The sequence below is a fragment of the Zootoca vivipara genome, chromosome 7, assembly GCF_965207765.1.
Source record: "Zootoca vivipara chromosome 7, rZooViv2.hap1.1, whole genome shotgun sequence".
NCBI lineage: Eukaryota > Metazoa > Chordata > Lepidosauria > Squamata > Lacertidae > Zootoca > Zootoca vivipara.
In genome coordinates, this window is record NC_142590.1 from 81,726,712 (window position 1) to 81,746,149 (window position 19,438).

Sequence of the window (19,438 nt, forward strand, 5' to 3'; positions counted from 1 at the left end):
TTGTTGCAAATACTGTAAGATATGATGTATCTTATATTCATTATTTTATTACAGCTTACAGACAATTGCAAGTTAACCACAAGATAAAAAACTATAAAATGATTATTCCTCATCTTTATAAAATTCCTAGAAAAATTGAAACATATGCAAACATTCAATATTTCACAGGCACTTGTAGTAATATTGAAGTGGGTTGGTCAGTGCATGAGAGTGCAGTGCCAGAACATTTCAGAGTAGGAACACCAGAGTAGTTGATGGATCTTCCTTGCTTTGGCATGCATGAATGAGGTGACTATGAGGCTTTTAAGTGTGGTCGACATAGAAGCCCAGAGCAGCATTCCCTAATGTCCAACTGTGCTGCAGTAACATTTGTGCTTGCTGGGACTAAAGGGAGCCGTTAGTCCAAGACATTTGGAGTTAGCTAGGTTTGAATCCCAAGCCGGAATTAAGATTGCCGGAAGAAATATCAACAACCTCAGATATGCTGATGACACAACTTTGATGGCAGAAAGTGAGGAGGAATTAAAGAACCTTTTAATGAGGGTGAAAGAGGAGAGTGCAAAATATGGTCTGAAGCTCAACATAAAAAAAAAAAACCTAAGATCATGGCCACTGGCCACATCACCATAGCTGCCAAGTTATCCCTTTTTTAAAGGGATTTTCCCTTATGCTGAATAGGCTTCCTCGCGAGAAAAGGGAAAACTTGGCAGCTATGCACATCACCTCCTGGAAAATAGAAGGGGAAGAAATGGAGGCAGTGAGATTTTATTTTCTTGGGTTCCATGATCACTGCAGATGGTGACAGCAATCACGAAATTAAAAGACGCCTGCTTCTTGGAAGAAAAGCAATGACAAACCTAGACAGCATCTTAAAAAGCAGAGACATCACCTTGCCAACAAAGGTCCGTATAGTTAAAGCTATGGTTTTCCCAGTAGTGATGTATGGAAGTGAGAGCTGGACCTTAAAGAATTGATGCTTTTGAATTATGGTGCTGGAGGAGACTCTTGAGAGTCCCATGGACTGCAAGAAGATCAAACCTATCCATTCTGAAGGAAATCAACCCTGAGTGCTCACTGGAAGGACAGATCCTGAAGCTGAGGCTCCAATACTTTGGCCACCTCACGAGAAGAGAAGACTCCCTGGAAAAGACCCTGGTGTTGGGAAAGATTGAGGGCACAAGGAGAAGGGGACGACAGAGGATGAGATGGTTGAACAGTGTTCTCGAAGCCACCAACATGAGTCTGACCAAACTGCGGGAGGCAGTGGAAGACAGGAGTGCCTGGCGTGCTCTGTCCATGGGGTCACAAAGAGTCGTACATGACTAAACGACTAAACAAAACAAGGTTTGGGAAGACTGGCATAGAGGAAACAAAATTAAAAAAAATTCCTTCAGTAGCACCTTAAAGACCAACTAAGTTTTTATTTTGGTATGAGCTTTCGTGTGCATGCACACTTCTTCAGATACACTGAATTAGAATTAGGACTTCTAATTCAGTGTATCTGAAGAAGTGTGCATGCACACGAAAGCTCATACCAAAATAAAAACTTAGTTGGTCTTTAAGGTGCTACTTAAGAATTTTTTTTATTTTGTTTCGACTACGTCAGACCAACACGGCTACCTACCTGTAACTGGCATAGAGGAAGTCACAGAATGAGGAAAATAATCATACAGAGTATTTCTTTAGTTTTGATGGGCTTCCTACTTTACACTTGTTTAAATGGTAACACTTCTCTACAAAATTGTTTGCTTTCTAATTAAATGCTAAAGATTGCATTTCAGCTGGAGGAAGTTCTTTATTAAATATGTTTTTCAAGTTGAACCAATATAGTCAGAAGAAAGCATCGCTAAGTTCAGTGGAGTTGTTAGAAGTGAAGATCACTGAGTTTTGCAGTTTCCTCCCCAGGAAGCGATATATAATATTGCTGATATAGTAAAATGGTTATTATGCTATGTACTGCTGCCGTTTGGGGTGCGCACGCGAATGGTAACAAACACAGCTAGCTGTCTGCTCTTTTGGACGGCTCTTGAGGACAAGGAACCGAACTCTCCTTGGAGACGTGCCTATAGGGGGCGTCACGACGAGCTCCTGCACTTCAAAATTTACCATTCCATTACACCTGGCTGGCTGGCCACTTGTTAACCCCCCCCTCAAAAGCAGGTAAAATGCAAAATTAAGATGCATCCAGATTCGTCGTTGAACAAACTTCCCAACACCTCACAAGTAATAATAATAATTTTTTTAATCCAGATTTCCCGCTCCTTAGCCAAAATTGTTACCTTTGGCTAAATTGAAGTAATAGCCTAATCGGGGAACCGCACGAGTATCGGAAACCACTTTGCAATAACCTAAAAGCAGCAGCTCCTGCGAACAGACAGAGCCTGCAAGGGAAAGGACCAACCGGGTAAAGCACGTGAGCCCCCGCCAGAGGCCACGCCCTCCTTTAACCCGTGAACTGACGCCGGCGCCTACGAGTTCAGTTCTACGGTGACGCATGCGCAGCGCGGAGGGGCCTGCGTTCTGTTGCCGCGGCTCCGGGGTGTCCCTTGGAGAAGGAGGAGAGAGTCGCGTGGGGAAGGAGGACGGTCGGCCCCGGCCCGCCTGAGGTACGCTCCCCTTCCCTGCGCCTGGCCAAGCCCGCGTGTGGCGTTCGGGGCCGGCCGCGTGGCTCGCCAGGCCCTCCCGCTGGAGCCGTGGCACCTCGCGCTTCTCTCCCCGGCTCCCTCTCCCGGTTTTCTCCGCGCCCGCTCGTTCCCCTTCAGCCGCGGCCCTTCCCTTGCTTGGCCGCGTCATGGGGGTCCTTCCCCAGCGATGGTGCCCTCCGGGCATTGGGGGGGGGGGAGGGATAGGGCTGGTAGCCCGCCCTTTCAAGCAGCGCAGTAGAGCCGCTTGTAGGGAAGGACTTCCGCCGCACGTGCTGTCGGAGCAGGACTTTATTTATTCTTCAAGGCAATTCAGTGCTCCCCTCAGGCAAAAAGAGAAAGGAAGACAGGCAGAGAAAAGGGCAGGTGGATGGCCGCCTGTCATGGGTGCTTTAGTTGAGGTTCCTGCATTGCAGGGCATTGGACTAGATGATCCTTGGGGTCCCCTCCTACTCCACGGCTCACTGATTCTATTAGCCTCAACCTTAGCTAACGGTCCTGTGGGGGTACCAGCAGTGTCCCCTGCCGCCCAGGGTTGTTGTAACACTCTGGAGAAAAAAAACTATGCAGTTGCCCAAGGCGCAGCATGCCTGGGGGTGGGGGTGGGGAGATACCGGTACACCCTACACTTTTGGGATGTCACCTTGAAACAGAGATCTTTATAATTGCTACAGGGATGTGTCTTGTACAATGTACAGCAGTGAAAGCATGAATGCTTCATTACCCTTTTTAGTAACAGTTGGGAATATGTGCAGAGTATCCATATGCTTTCCCTGGAGATGCACCGTTTTACACTGCTTGTGCTAAGTAAAACTTTGAATTTTCCACAATACGAACCAGCATTAAGGTAGAGAACAAAGTGCACCCCCACTTACATTGTGATAGTTCTTCTTTCTGGAGGGTGTTATCTGAATATTGAATGAAGGATTCAATCTTAAACACATTTACTTAAAGAATGAGTAACACCTCATTGAATAAAGTGGGACCTGCTTTTCAGTAAGCATGCGTATGGTTGTGTAAATCCCACTTAATTCAGTGGCGTTTATTTATAGACCACCCTTCACTGCAAGGCTCACAGGGCAGTGTAAAGTATACAAAATTAAAACACAATAAAACACTACATAAAACGATATGTCACCAGTAAAATCCAGCAAAAGCCATGTCAACAACTACTATATAATCCTCAGGAAGGATACAGTCAAACCTTGGTTGTCGAACGTAATCCACTTTGGAAGCCCATCCAGCTTCCAAAACGTTTGACAACCGATGCACAGCTTCCCGATTGGTTGCAAGAGCTTTCTGCACTCAAGTGGAAGCTGCATCGGACGTTCAGCTTCTGGGTTTTCGGCGTTCAGGAGCCGAAACATTTGAGAGCAGAGCCATTCGGGAACCAAGGTTTGACTGTAGAAGGTCTTCTCCCCAGTCACCACCTGCCTAACTTTAGATGATGGGTCTGGAGGGAGAATCTCAGATAAGTCATGTGAAAGAAGGTAGTCCTTCAGATTTGCTTCTATGCCACTGTATTTGTGTGATTTAGGGCATAAATTTTTGTAAATAATAAATAAATGGTCATATTGTAAGTATGATTATTGTTGCATAGTCCGCATAGAAAATACTTCTATTTAAATTATTTTCAATTATTTTTACAGGGGCAAGATGAGTTTGTTTGGGTCAACATCAGGGTTTGGAACTGGAGGTACCAGCATGTTTGGCAGCACAGCCACAGATAATCACAACCCTATGAAGGTATATAGCCCCACTTTGCATCTCTTTGTTTTCACCTTTAGGTGACCCCCATATCCATGCCACCTCCCTTTTTTGTGCAAACTCTTCCCATCATAGAGACCACTCCCATGGTAACCTCCTGCATCTTCCTCCTCCTACACATTGCACCTACTAAGCACCCTTTCCCCCTTTCCATCCAGTTATGAAGTCATTATTCTGCAGCCTTTTCATAACTCCCATTACCATGCCACCTGTCCCTCCTTTTTTGCAACCCTGCCTTGTGCCCACCGTTTTCATATTCACTCAGATTTGTCTTCCGTCCTCCTTTTCTCAACTCTCCCTTGCATATAGACCACCCACTTTTCCATGCCTCCTCTCCTCTCGTGTTCTGCAGCCCCCTTTGCACACACCCCTGTGGTTATATATGTTGCTTTATATATAAGAGGAATAGGATTTTAACAGCAAGCCTGTAAGCTAGCTTGTTCAGTTGGAAGAGGTTAAGTTTAATTGATGGATGTACATATATGGGTATTTGCCTGTTAACTGAATACCTGTTGAGAATTGCTACTTTGAGTTGAAGACTTCATGTTCAAGATAGCACATGGGATTACGAGTGAAATAAATTGGAAATAAATTTTCCAGTGGGGGCAGTGTGATGATATTCTCTTATAAGTAATATATCTGCCTGGAGACATGTCTAACTTTGATTTCTGTTCCAGGATATTGAAGTTACTTCACCACCTGATGACAGCATAGGCTGTTTAGCTTTCAGCCCACCAACATTGCCGGGGAATTTCCTTATTGCAGGATCATGGGCAAATGATGTAAGTAACAAATGAAAGTAGGTATTGAGGCCATGCACTTTGCCTGCACAATTTGTACTGAATATGGGCAGCTGCTTCGTGCAGACATAATGTGATAATCTTAATGTTTAAAGCATTTGTGTACCACTCTCTGAGACAAGTCTGTTGCAATATACTGACAGACTAAAAAAACATTAACAATTTAAATGTTGTTTTTTAAAAAAATTGGTTGCCTCCTGTTAACAAGGAGCATCTCCTATTATTGGAATAGAGACTAATGATGATTTCTTTTATACATGAATCACTTCCCATAAAACATTCCAAAAGATTTTAATCGTTAAAAACATTAACAATTTGATGAAAAATAGAGGTAGTAGTATCATAGTTTGCATTTCTCTTAACACAGGGCTGTTGACATAACATCTGTGTGTGCATTAATTGTTCACTCTTTTCTAATAGTACAATGTTATACATGTCTGCTCAGAAGTAAGTCCCATGGCGTTCACTGGGTCTTACTTCCAAGTAAGTGGATATTGCATCACAGCCTCAAGGTCTCCTGCATCTGTTGGTTCATCTGTTGAGAATGAAGTTGTTTTAGCAGGCAAATTCTAAAATAATAGTCATGCTATACTGCAATCTTATTCATACTTAATAGACTTCTTTGAACAGTGGTACTTACTCCTGGGAGTAAGCATTCATAGGATTAGGTTTGCATCTATTGTTGCAAAAATAAAAGTCCTGTGGCACCTTAAAAGCAACAAATTTATTGATGCATTCATAAAGCAGCGTCAGTTCATCAGGAGGTTCTTTGGCCTAGTGTTTTCAAAACACCTGGAAAAACCCCAATAATATTTAGGGTAATATTGAGAACCATTGCAGCCCAGTGGCTAAGGTGGAAATCAAAGACCTTAAATAAAAACCTAAGGAAAGGGTTCACCAGATGGCTGCAATCTCACTACCTCCATTGTTTTGATGTAAAATGGGGAAAGTCACAAGAATTCAGGGTTGTTTTAAGGGCAAACAATGTGAACAGCTGTACAATAAGAGTGGTGTACAAATGAATCTTACTTTAAAATTATTCTGTCTCTTTACTTCAGGTTCGTTGTTGGGAAGTCCAGGATAATGGGCAGACAATTCCAAAAGCACAACAAATGCACACAGGACCTGTGCTAGACGTTTGCTGGAGTGACGTACGTCCTTTTATTGCACAAGAAGTATTCTTAAAGATCTGTAATGTTTCTTTGGGAAATATAGTTTCTTCAGTGGAGAAGGATGGAAGAATTGGGTGGAAGAACCTCTTTAGAATAACTATATAGTTTCTTCAGTGGAGAAGGATGGAAGAGTTGGGTGGAAGAACCTCTTTAGAATAACCTGCATCCACTAAATGGCATGATCCTGTCCTGAAAATTATAATGTTATTTTCTACAATATCAGGAGATCTCTGCCCTTGATATGCTGTCACACTCGGAAATGAATTTTAGAAACAGATAAAATACAATGGAATTTATATTTCCCACCCACACCTTCTCTTGTCATTATATAGGATGGGAGTAAAGTGTTTACAGCATCTTGTGATAAAACTGCCAAAATGTGGGATCTCAACAGCAACCAGGCAATACAAATTGCACAGGTATGATTTTTCCCCATAGTCTTTTATAGAAAAACTGAATAGAAGTGCTATTCAGATAAATGTCAAGAATTTTAATCCATCTTCATCAGAATGGGGAAGCTTTCTTACGCATGGTCTGCATTACCTTAATAGAAAGCTGTCAGGGGTTGCATTCTAGTAGTGGGCAGGCTAAACTAAAAAGTGGGTCAAACCTTCACAACCTATTTCCCATGGAAACAGGTATATATTTAATTCTTAGTACACTCCAGGTTCACCTATCAATTTTCTCCATAGATGCTTCAAACAGAGCTTGTAAGAAGATAGGAGAGAAAAGCTCTGCAGTACCCTTCATATGCCCTAGGTTTTGCAAAAGGCAGAACTTTGCTCTATCCTCCCATGCCTGTATGAAATGGGGGGGGGAGTGCAAGAACGCTAATGTGATTAGTGTTTGCTTTGCATTGCTAACTATGTCCATCAAAAGAGAAGGTACAAGGCGAAACCAGGCTTGCTTTGCAAAAGAAGAAAAAGCAGCGGTCTTCATTCCATTTATGTCTACACCCAACCTAAAATGCATGAATGAGCCTTATTCTAGACATCTTTTAAAACCTTCTTGTCCTTTAGCATGAAGCTCCTGTAAAGACTGTCCATTGGATTAAAGCACCAAATTATAGCTGTGTGATGACTGGAAGCTGGGATAAAACTCTGAAGGTAAGATGTGGATATTTTGATTGCATTAATGCTGCTCTACATAATTGAAAATGTTTGCAGCAGATTTTACGAAGCATGTATTATGGAGAAAATTGTGGGTTCTGTGTTTTGTTTTGTTTTGTTTGTAGCATTATTGTATGCAGTACAATCGTATGCATGTTTACTTAGAAGCAAGCCCTGCTGCATTCAGTGGGCCTTTATTCTAAATAATTGTGCTTAACATTTATGCTTGAGGGTGTGAGGTATGAACTGGAAGCTCCTGGTTGTAATCCGTGTGAGGCCATGAGCTCCCTCAACAAAGGATTGTTAAAAGGGTCCACTTGCTCTACTCCTTTGGTGCCCTAGTTTGTTCAAGGTTGCTCTGAGAATGATAAAGAATGCATGTGAAATGCCCAAAGTCTTTAGCCAGCTATACAGTGCTTGTTTATATAGTAGTATCTATTTTTAATATGACTTCAGTGTGTAAAAGCACAGGCTTTCCAGAACCAGTCTTAATTAAGGTCATGGAGACAGCATAGTCTTGTTTTGCTAAGGTAGCCCATATAATACCTTACATGTGGGATTGTTGATGTTTTTCATTTTTTTTAGTTCTGGGATACACGATCACCCACACCAATGATGACCCTGCAGTTGCCTGAGCGGTGCTACTGTGCTGATGTAGTAAGTAAGAGATCTTTTGGCGTGTGTTTGCATGAAAACATGCTGTCGTTTGCCATTTGTTTAGCTGTCTTTCTACCACAGTAACTAATATGCTGAGTTTGTATTAAGTGTTGCTGTTATCATTTTAGGCAAGTGCTTTTGCTGTTCGTTTTGACTTTATGTAAATTTTGATTCAGATGATAATTTAAAAGTTTTATTTTCTACTTTTTACTTTATCTTGTTTCAGGTATACCCCATGGCTGTTGTAGCTACTGCAGAGAGAGGCTTGATAGTTTATCAGTTAGAGAATCAGCCTTCTGAATTTCGAAGAATAGACTCTCCACTTAAGCATCAGGTAAATAATTAAACTTGAGTTAACTTGTCTTGATTTATAGGAAGTTGGCCTTCTTTAAGTTGTGCCTAAATCAATACTTTTAAAAATAGTATTTCTAGGAGTTCTATTTATGTGATAGGTTTTTATTTATTTTTAGCATCATGGGCCAAATTCTATAATTTGTTTACATAAATAACTCTGCCATTATCACTACTGGTATCTTAAATTTTATTCTTAGCTGTTCTTTTGAGAGGGATAAGAATCAAAACTGGTTGAAAGAATAGCTTATTAGAAGTACCCCCAAAAATGACTTTGCCAGCATATATCTTATTGCAATGAATTTAAATTTGATAATCTAGAATTCAAAAACGCTATTCCAAGTGTTTAAGAGAACTTGAGCTTACACATATGGAATTGTAAAACGCTCTTTTCTTTGGCACACAGACCTCCATGCCATAATGCAAATCACTTTGAAAATTTCTTCAGTTTCTGAAAAGGTTTGTCTTATGGCATGGTGGGCTACCGTTTGAGAAACCCAAAGTGAGTTACTTGAAACTTGGCCCTCATCCTCTGAGTGCAGCCAGAAATTGACGTCTGAGAAATAACTACTTCCCAAAGGCCCTTGAATATTTGGACCTGTTCTTCCCATTGGGATTTGAATCACACACAATTCCTTGGCAAAATCTTTAATAAGTAAATGCTCTGCATGCTCTTAACTATTCAGTAGCTTTCATGTTGCATTGTCCCTGCTAACACTTTAGGCTTGTTTGATAGCCGACTGAAGATGCAATCCTATATACACTAATGTGGGAATAAGTCCTATTCACCTTAGTGGGATTTGCTTTGGAGTAGACATGTATAAGATGGTGCCATAAAACGCAACCTCTATCCCCCATTTAGCATCGCTGTGTTGCTATCTTTAAAGACAAAGTGAACAAGCCAACAGGGTTTGCCCTTGGAAGCATCGAAGGAAGAGTAGCCATTCATTACATTAACCCACCAAATCCGTAAGTATCTTGAAATGGGCTGCAAACTGACCACTTAGGCTTGCACGGAACATGGGCTTGTAGAAGTAGGCAATCTGTTGCGTGCAATGTGAAATGACAAACTTAAATGCTTTCCCCCCTCCTTCCAGTGCCAAAGACAACTTCACCTTCAAATGTCATCGTTCCAATGGCACAAACACATCTGCACCTCAGGATATCTATGCTGTAAGTATTTCGCACGACATGCAGTAAGGATCCTCCAGGGCTGCTGAAAGTTATCCAGACCAAGTATAGATATGATGTCAAATCTGGAGTCTTCGTTCTTTGACATTTTGTCCCTAAAGAGAAATTTTGCCTCTGTCTAAAGGCAGAAAACTGACATCTGTAACAATCAGAATATGAGTCGCTGAAGAATTTTGGCCTGCTACGTTTTCAATCCATTTTTTTTTTATTCCAGTAAAATACGTTCTTGAGTGAAGAAAATGACATTTCCCCATGCCCTTGGGACAGATGGTCTATATAATAGCCAGTTTCCAATATTCTCTCCTAACGTTTCGTTCCGCTTTAGCATGTTTAGTAACTGGGACTTAGAGCTGCAGATTCCATTGATTTTAACTAGGACAAAGCAAATGGGACCCAGTTTGGGAAACATTTTAGAGGGGTAAAACCCCCTTCTCCCCCCCAAAATACTTGGATTACCAGGCCAAGAATATCCCTTGAGTGTATATCTTGATTTTCTACCATAAGATCTAATGACACACACACCTTTTGTTTACGTAGGGGAAAACTTAAAGTTGCACGTCAGACCCCACCTTGTCCTTAGTCTAGGGGGGTAGGTGAGGAAGGACCGAAGAACAACAGTTCATCTCCTTTCCTCCTCCAGTCCTTCCCTGTGACCATTGCCTTTGTAAGCAGAGCTAGTTGTGGTGTCAGGCCTGCTTCAGTGGTATAAAACTAGGAGGTGGGGGAAGGGTGATAAAGTATTTTCGGGAAATATTGGAAACTGTCAATAATAGACTTTTTTTTTTACATGAATGAACTTTGTTGTTTTGGTCTGAAACGACTAAACAAAGCTTGCAATGACTTTTTTAAAAATACATTTATCTACTGTGTATTTTGTTTTGCATTAACTCAAAAGAGAGAGATGAGAAGCCCAGCCTCTCCATTGCCTGTGGTGGGAGACCAGGATCATTTGCCTCCTCTCCGAAGTGTGTTGGTTCAGCTGTTAACTTTCAAACTGATCCGTATAAGACTTTTGTTCACTTTTGGAACTGGTGTTTGAATGTGAATATTTTCCTCTTCCTTCCTCCTCCCTCTTTCGCTATCATGTCTCTTAGGTTATAAGCCAGAGAGCGCAAACTAATACCGTGTAAGTCACTCGAAATGTTTTCCAAAGAGTGGCGTGAAAACGCTTAAATTAAATTTTAAATGATTACTTTGAAGGTTAATGGGATCGCCTTTCATCCTGCCCACGGCACCCTTGCAACCGTAGGATCTGATGGCAGATTCAGCTTTTGGGATAAAGATGCACGGACAAAGCTAAAAACCTCAGAACAGCTGGACCAGCCAATATCTGCTTGCTCCTTCAACCACAACGGCAATATATTTGCATATGCATCTAGTTACGATTGGTCAAAGGTGAGTTGGCTGAAACGTAAAGAGAGCATCTTTTAATATATGTCATTGGAGAAATTTGGCATCTCAGTTAAACTGAAATATCTAGAAAGAGAAGGAAACACATCTAGTATCGTGGCACAATATCCAAATGCAGCCAGAGCCCCACTTACTTGTAAGATGTTAAATAAGATACCGTATATACTGGCGTATTAGACGGTTTTTGAACCCAGGAAATTTTTTTCAAAAGTTGGGGGCCCGTCTTATACGCCGCGTCCAAGAATCTGCAGTCACCGCATACGGTGGGGGGAGCTCAAAAACGGCCGCATCCCCACTGTATGCAGTGACCATATGAACGCAAAGAAGCGCGCTCGGGAGGGGGCTGCTCCCCGCCAGGGAGAATGGCTCCCTCATGGCTTTGTGACCTGGATCAGCGCAGAGATACAGTTTTGTGTATTTCATTGGTGTCAAGCTGCTGCCTCTTCTCTTTTTGTCAGCGCAAAGCAAAGGGATCTCTCCGTCTCTCTCTCTCTCCGCTCTCTCTTTCACTGCTGCTCAGCGTCTTTCGCTGGCTGTGTGAGCCTCCGATGTCTCTGCCCCTCTATCGCTATCCTCTCTATGGTTTCTTTCCCCCCCCTTTTGCTCGATGTCTCTGCCTCCCTCTCCCTCTCCCTCCTTTTGATCGATGTCTCTGCTTCTCTATCTCTCCTCTCTCTGGCTTCTTTCCCCCTCTCAATAACTAAGCAAGCAAGCAAACAAACAAACAAACCACCATTTCCCCGGCTGCAGACTTGAGTGCTGGAGAAGACAGCCTCCCCTCCCCTCCCCGCCAAAAAAGGGCTGGAGTACATCCCAAATTCTATATTTTAACTTGAAAAGTAAGGGGTCGTCTTATACGCCCAGTCGCCTTATACGCCAGCATATACGGTACTTGGTTTAGGTTTAATTTGCTACCACTGTGTAATACAACTGTATTTAACCATTTTTGCAGGGGCATGAATTCTATAATCCGCAAAAGAAGAACTATATATTTCTGCGCAATGCTGCCGAAGAGTTAAAACCCAGAAATAAGAAGTAGTGAGTATAATTCAGACCATCCTTGTAGCACTGCTTTCTTGCCACGTGCCCCCCCTTGCCCCATTGATCTCTTTCCAGTTGTCTGTCTTGGATTGGTAACCCTTAGCAGGGGTCTCTGTGACAAATACCAAAGTACATTCTTATGGGCTGGAAAAGTACCCTTTGACTAGTGTGTTCCATGCTGCCCAGGAATGCCTGACATTTGCATGAAGACTTGCCAGTTTTCTTAATAGTTGCAAAATACCTGCACTGGACCAAGAAACAGTTGTTGCATCCTAAGTACTTGCCAATATTTTATGAATACTACAGAAAAATATGTGCTTTGCAATAATTCTCGGCAAACCTTTTTTTTCTTACTGGATTGAGAATTGGGGCTAATGAGAGTTAGGGAAAGTAAGTTTTTGTGATTTTAGATTCTTCTGAGGTTTTCTTTTTCATAGAATTGTAAATTAAATATTAATCTGCTGCCAATGTGTACCTGGTTTTTGGTCTTAGACATATTTTTCTACTCATGTAAGTGGGCTATGTACTGAAGGCAAAAAAAATTCCAGAATAAACCCAAATTTAAGTTTTGATGCATTCTAGGAATAATTCAGTTCTGATTTTGCTGCAGACTGTGCCTGGGTTGTGCTTTTGAGATGTGGGCGACTCACTAGGGGGCTAGAGTTGCATAGCACAAGCCCTCTCTTATGGCACATTAACATTCAACAGTTGAGAAGGTGGCTACAGACCCAGGGACTCCGTGTCATGTAGAAATACTGTTGTGCCTGTGATTCCGTGAACTCTTGCCTGGTCATTGGATGCAAGATATCAGACGAACAATACAATGTCTCTGCATTGCACTCTGCCCGTGTCTGCAGTAGCAAGAAAAAGAAAGGGCCTTATCATAACTAAAAGAACAGTTTCATATACATGTGCCACATAATAGGACCACTTCTGTACCCTAATCTGTGTCTTAAAAGAGCTGCAGATGCAGCTTATTTCCAAGTGTTGCCTCAAGTAGAGAAAGCATTCCTAACTCCACTAATATTGCATAGTGTTAGGCGGGTAAACCTCATCGGAATACAACTAAGTAGAAATGGTACAGAGGCTTATATAATGTGCATCTAGTCCAGGCTTATTCACATTGGGGAATCTGCTGTTCAAAACGTCAAAGGATTTTCTTACAAAAAGCTTGATGCTGATTTCCGTTTTATAATGAAAGGAAGAAGGGGGGGGCAGAATTTGTATACAAATAAGCTTCTGGCAGAATTTTTTTCTGTAAGCACATATGTTGTAAAACTTGCTATGATTTAAATAAAACTGTTTTGAATTTGAACAAAGCCTTATGTAAGTACTTCAGTTATTAGTGCTGGTGAACTGAGGGATCAGAGGCAAAATATTTAAAACTACTCTTATTAAATGATTTCATGGAATCTCAACCAGTCTCTTGTTTTGTATTGTACACAAATTAATGTCTTTTCTGACTCCTGCTACCAGAGATCCTTTTAAATGGAGATGCCAGTTGAGTTGAACCTGGGACCTTAAAGCACATGCTCTACGCGTGAGCTACGATGGTTCCATTATGGTACAGATAGCCTGAATTCAAGAACAAAAAATAGGTTCTTTGGAATCGCTGATCAAAAGGGCCACTTTCCACAAAACACAAGGATGCATGAAAACTATTCGACCAATACCTTGCTTAAAAGGTTCTTAACCTCAACACGGGCCTCTTCAAATACTGGCATGGTTTCCTATAGGGCCATGTATCACGTGTCTGCCAATTCTGTATGTGAAAGTCCTGGGGAACCGGCATCCATACGACAAGATTATATTTTGTATAACCAGCCCAGAATTGTCTGCTCTGAAGGCCTTGGAGATGCATGTTGCATATGTATTTACAATGGCAGTGTGGTATACACCCAGTACTTTGGATGCAACTACAGTACTTTGAATAACCAGTAAATAAGATAGCATCGAACTTCTCAAGAGGTGAAACAGATACAGAATTATAAGCTTCCAGTGCCAAATTCATTGCTTTGGCTATCAGCTCAGTCTTTTCCTCAAGGCAAGCTCCCCTCGTGCTGCTTCTAGTTGTCATGTACAGTTAACTTTAGCCACTAGCAATTCATGCCTTCTTTGTTAGGGCTGGGTGTTTGTTTTGTTTTTTTAGCGTCCGTGTGCTGCTGAACTGCAAACGGACTATTGCAGACTTAACACTTATTCTTTCTGATTATGAAAACAACCTCTTTCATTTTGCAGTTAAATCTTGTGGAGGTCAGAAGTCTAGCAGGTAACAATGGTGTGTGTTACGTGTGTGACCTGTGCAGAGCAAATAATCCCTGGCTTCACTTGAGCTACCGCCTGCTTATCTGTGTAGTAAATTGAGCATAGTACAGTATATATTTCCCTTTTTTTAGTGAGTGGCGTGGCAATTTAGTGAAACCCCACAATCGACACATGCAGTATTGATGTTCCTTCCAAAATGGCTGGTGAAGTTTCAAGAGCAAACTGGTTTTTACTCTAATTCTGGCTCGCTTTTGCAAGAAGGCTTAGCATTATGGTTGTATTGTGCAGTTTTAAGCATCATGCTTATTTGCTAGCCTGACTACATTTGGTGAGATGGTTGCTGTTTTCTCGTGGTGATTTATATTGATATTCAGATGCGAATCAGTCCTTTACTTCCTTTTTGTGTATGTGAAACCCAGGTCTGTGCCTGATAAAGCAACTTATTTACAACCACTCTGCAAATCCATACCAAAAGGGGAACTTGGAACAGATCCAGATCTTCTTTTTTCTTTTCTTTTTTAACCACCCTCTTTGTTTATATCCTTGGGAGCAAGTTATGAGTATAGCGTAGGAACCCTATAGAGCTGAAATGATAAACTTGGTTCCCCTAAGACCTTTATAACAAGGTAGCAGGCTGCTATTTTCGTATGAGTTTTAGTTGATTATATGAGCACATTCCTTCAGAAATGCGCTCATTCAGGAATCTGTATATTCTGTTTACCTTTTGATGCACCTGCAGGGAATATCACTTGCATTATGTTTCTGTGCTTTGTGTGTGAGGAGAACACTTTGAGGGCAAGACCAGAGTTAAGCAGAGTTTGATTGCCTTTTTATGCATGCTGTTAGAGCATTTTGTGCATTAGCTGATGTAGCTTTCTGAAGAGAAGTGTCTCGGCTTTGTGGATGAGGCAGAAAATGAGAGTGGACTCTTCCTGTAGCCTTCATAGTTATTTTGAGATGAACGTGATAAACGAGGAGTGGACTGATCTAAATTGAAGTTTTAAATCAAGTTTCCCATTTGCACATCAGATATTTCACATAAAAATAGTTATCACTGAAAGCTTGATTTATAACTAAATAAGGTTCTTAAGCTACATTGAAGGGTCTATATTTCTGTTTTTTAAAAAAATTATAGCATTTTTGTTTTAGCAAATGGGTACAGAATACATTGCTTATTTATGATATTTCCATGTTGTCCCCAACCAAATTTCTGAGCGCAGCTACTAGTTCTCAGCTATTTAGCAACATCTCCACCTTGCTGTAAGTAAAAGATTCTGGAATTTATTCTGCAGTGCATGCTGAGTTCATGCGGGACACTGCCCAGGCCTATTGAACGTCAACATTGCCCCCCATATCAATCAATACTCCTGTCATTCCCATGGAACTCCAGATTTCAGGGAGAATATCATTTGAAATGTCGAAGCTATATTTCAAGAAAGCTGGTCTCCGTTGTGCATCTTAAGGAACTAGCTTCAAAAAGAGCTGTAGAATTTCCCCAATCACAGCACAAAAACCACTAAAATAAGAATTATCCTAAAGAATCAAGCATATAGGAGCCAGTCCCTATACAGTAGGGAAGATTAGCCTGTGGCTGTCTAGATTTATTTATTGTATAAAATAAATGAAATGTATTTTATGAAACTTATATGTATTAAGTTGTTAAGGCTCTAAATGCAGCAAATAATAAATTCATGTAGCATCCCTGGGATAGCCAGAAGCAGGGAAGGAAAGTGAGTAAGGGAAAGTAGGAAGTGCCAGCCCCTTTTGCCATTCTGTTAAACCGAAGTGCTTGAATTAGCAGCATGGTGTGGCTCAGTCTGTCTGCGAAGTTATTTCTAAGCCCTACAGGCTTGTTAGTGCTTCCTTTTAAAAAAAAAAACCCAACATTATTGTTCGCCTTTGTGCTAGGATTTATGCTGTAAAATGTTCTCTCCCCTGCTGTCTCCCTTCCAGTGTTTCAATAGCAATCTTATCCATACACAACTCTTCAGGGCTGTCATGCTCCTTGAGTGTTTTGTGGAACAAGGTTGAATGAATTAGCCTCTTGGGTGCCTCCCTATTCTGTTTCTAATTTAAGGTCTTTGAAGGGCTGGAGTTGAGTTTTATAAATAAAGCACCCTTACGAGTCCTCTTGTTCTTTTTTGTTTTTGTTTTGAAGGTACCACAGGAATTTCAACTGAGGAAGGTGTCTCTCTACCCAGAAGTTAGCTAGCCTTGCTTGCCAGTTGGGCTTCTTCCTTGTGTCATCTTACCTGTAGCAACCAAAATGCTTAAACTATACTGCTGTTTTTTCTTCTTCTTCTCCTCCTAAACCTTTTTATCTATGTTTTTGTTCTGTGGGAACTACCCCTGGTTTTCCTTAAACTCTCCTCCTATGGGTTGACCTATGTCAACATTTCTACCCACTTACACCAAGGGCGTATTTTTTATTTATTTTTAGTAAACTTGCATAGGATTGCACAGTATTGGCACATGATACTACTAGCAGGTGTTTTAAACTGAGTTATAGAACATTAACAGGCAGACAAGCACCTGTAGCTTAAAAATGTGTACCCAAAGGTTCACATAGCTGAACAACAGGTGCAAAATTGTATCACCTGCCTTCTCCATCCTTGCCAAGAACAAAGCAGTCTCCAGTTCATTTCCCTAGTTCTGTAATTTCCAGGGCACCTTGAAAAGTTCACTGAAGGCTTAGCAAGGGACTTCCTTCCATGATCAGTAAAGGTGTAAAAGCATCCTTGTTCCTGACATAGTCTGAGGGTGCATGATGGTCCCGTTCTGGTCAGTGCCTGCATGGATAGGAGACTGCTTGAGAACTTCAAGTGCGTCACCTTGAGTTTCTTGATGGGAAAAATGTGCGATGTAAATACAGTACATGTATGTTAAAGAGATGAACAATGGTCTGCCCAAGACTACTGCTGTTCCCCTGCAATGTGCATGTAGAAACATCTGTATTGCATAATGAACTTTTAATATGATGGTGAGGATCAATGGCTCCAGCAAGCACCCTGCATGAAGGGTGGGGGGATGCTGTAAGAAAGCAGTTCTTCCTCAGCAAGTTAGTTAATCTGAAGAAGGCTCCCTACTTGCAGAATCCTTGGAGGCTTGCCACCCCTGGTGTCTCCCTCTTCCCCTACCCCTCCCTTGGCCAAAAAGATCCATTTTCTGTAGCAATACATTCCTGCATCTTCACTGCTCTGCCTTAAGGTCTGCTGTGTGCGACCACCCTCTACGCCAGTCACAATAAGAACCGGCCATGACAAAAGACACCGAAGCCGAATCCTAGCTTTTTCTAATGTGTATTGGTTTAGTTTATGCCTGAGGGAAAGCCTCTGGCGTTCCCTTCCTTTCATCATTCAGGCCTTGCTTCTCACCATAAATTGGCTTATTGCAAGGAGAAAGGGGGAAATAATTTTGTTCATGCTTCCTTGCTCTTTCATTCAAAATGGTATTCCTAGTTAATCTGGGCTGGGTGTTCAAAGGCCTTCTGTGGCTAGCCACATTTAAGTGGGTGGTGTACAGTTGGACCAGTGGTAATATTCCTGCGCTGTCCAAGGGTTAACTGAGGTCCTCTACCACTAATGCATTTATGTGATCTACAAGGGTTTCATGAGGTGGTAAGTGGACTGTACCACAACAGATTGTAGATAGTGGATCATAACAAAATTCCCTTCCCTTAATCATCATAATATGTTTTGTGCATCAGAATCCAGCCTTATCTCTGATATGCTTTTTTTTATGTGCTTGATTTTTCTATTCTTTCATGAAGATATGCATACCTGCCAAGTTCCTGCCGGAAAAATAAGGGATCGGACCAGAAGTAGCACACCGGAAGTCGCGCTGCAACCATTTTGGAACTGTCGCTTCTGAGCATGCTCCGCCCAGTTCCAAAATGGCCACCGCGCCAGAATAAACCGGGGGGAAACAAAAAAAAATCAGTTTTTTCAGCTGGAAATGGCTGGAAAAATGGGGGTTTCCTGGGGAATACGGGAGACTTGGCAGCTATGAAGATATGTTCAGCCATGTGCTCTCAGTCTGAAATGAAACAGTCCACTGCAGTTTTACCAGCTCTTCAGCTATTGGTGTGAATCAGACCTGATTTTGAGACCTTTCGAAAAGTTTTTTCCACTACTACATTAGAGTTAGATAGATAGATAGATAGATAGATGATAGATAGATTTATTGATAGATTTATTGCAGCTTTAAGATCATATACTACCACATTAATGCTCGAAACACATTTTCCAATGATCTTGCACTCCAAATGAGTACTCTCAATCTTTTGACATTGTAAGAATCCAGTCTTAATCCAGATTGAAAGTAGACAAAAGATGACTTCCATTGAAGAGAAGTAACAACCTTCATTAATTTTTTTTAAAAAAATCTGGCCACCAGCACACACACGCACACACACACACACACACACACCACCCCATGTAATATGCCACACATTGTAATCTTGATGACAAAGAGAAATGTATCACAGGACTGGTCACAAGCAGTAAAACTTGAATTTATGTGACTTTCTTGTATAAATATAACCTGTGGTGTAAATATGATATGCAACTAGGAATAACTGCGCTCCCTGGGTTATTGGTTTAAGACTATATCTGCTAGAAAAAGCAGTCTGTCATGTCACTTGAATTTATAGCAAAATAAAATGTGCAAGATGGCTATCTTATGTTAATTATGTGCTTTCTCCCCCAGTGGTTGTGTGGAGAGAAGAGAGTGCATTGCATTGAACTCTTTACCAATTTATCTCCTCTTAGAGAATTTAATGAAATTACACTCCACCTTTCTTCTAAAGACAAAAAATTACGGCACGTTATATCATTGCCCAAATGTGTTTGCCAAATATTATAAGACAATATATTGGAATCCAGTGAATTGCTTGCTGGAAAAGTTACAGGATAATTGATCTAGTATTTATAGATACATAATCTTAAGATGTGCACAAATACCAGTTTGGATTCTTGTTATCTTTAAATATTGCATAAAAGAGACTTTTGGGCTGCAATCCTATGTTCATTTAC

The 19,438-nt window shown here is 41.3% G+C and overlaps 1 protein-coding gene and 1 long non-coding RNA gene across 2 annotated transcripts; both read left to right on the top strand.

Moving 5' to 3' along the window:
• The first annotated feature begins 2,478 nt into the window (after window positions 1-2,478).
• Window positions 2,479-13,558, top strand: RAE1 (ribonucleic acid export 1). The gene is made up of 12 exons (XM_035123371.3): window positions 2,479-2,606; window positions 4,292-4,388; window positions 5,087-5,191; window positions 6,268-6,360; window positions 6,714-6,800; window positions 7,401-7,487; window positions 8,076-8,147; window positions 8,374-8,481; window positions 9,361-9,467; window positions 9,596-9,671; window positions 10,890-11,084; window positions 12,052-13,558. The coding sequence occupies exons 2-12, from the start codon at window positions 4,299-4,301 to the stop codon at window positions 12,136-12,138; spliced, it is 1,107 nt and encodes a 368-aa protein (XP_034979262.1). The 5' UTR covers window positions 2,479-2,606; window positions 4,292-4,298; the 3' UTR covers window positions 12,139-13,558.
• An 820-nt stretch (window positions 13,559-14,378) lies between these two features.
• LOC148685162 (uncharacterized) lies at window positions 14,379-18,775 on the top strand. Its single transcript, XR_015951182.1, has 2 exons — window positions 14,379-14,409; window positions 16,564-18,775. It is a non-coding gene; the product is annotated as an uncharacterized LOC148685162 (long non-coding RNA).
• Window positions 18,776-19,438: the final 663 nt, after the last annotated feature.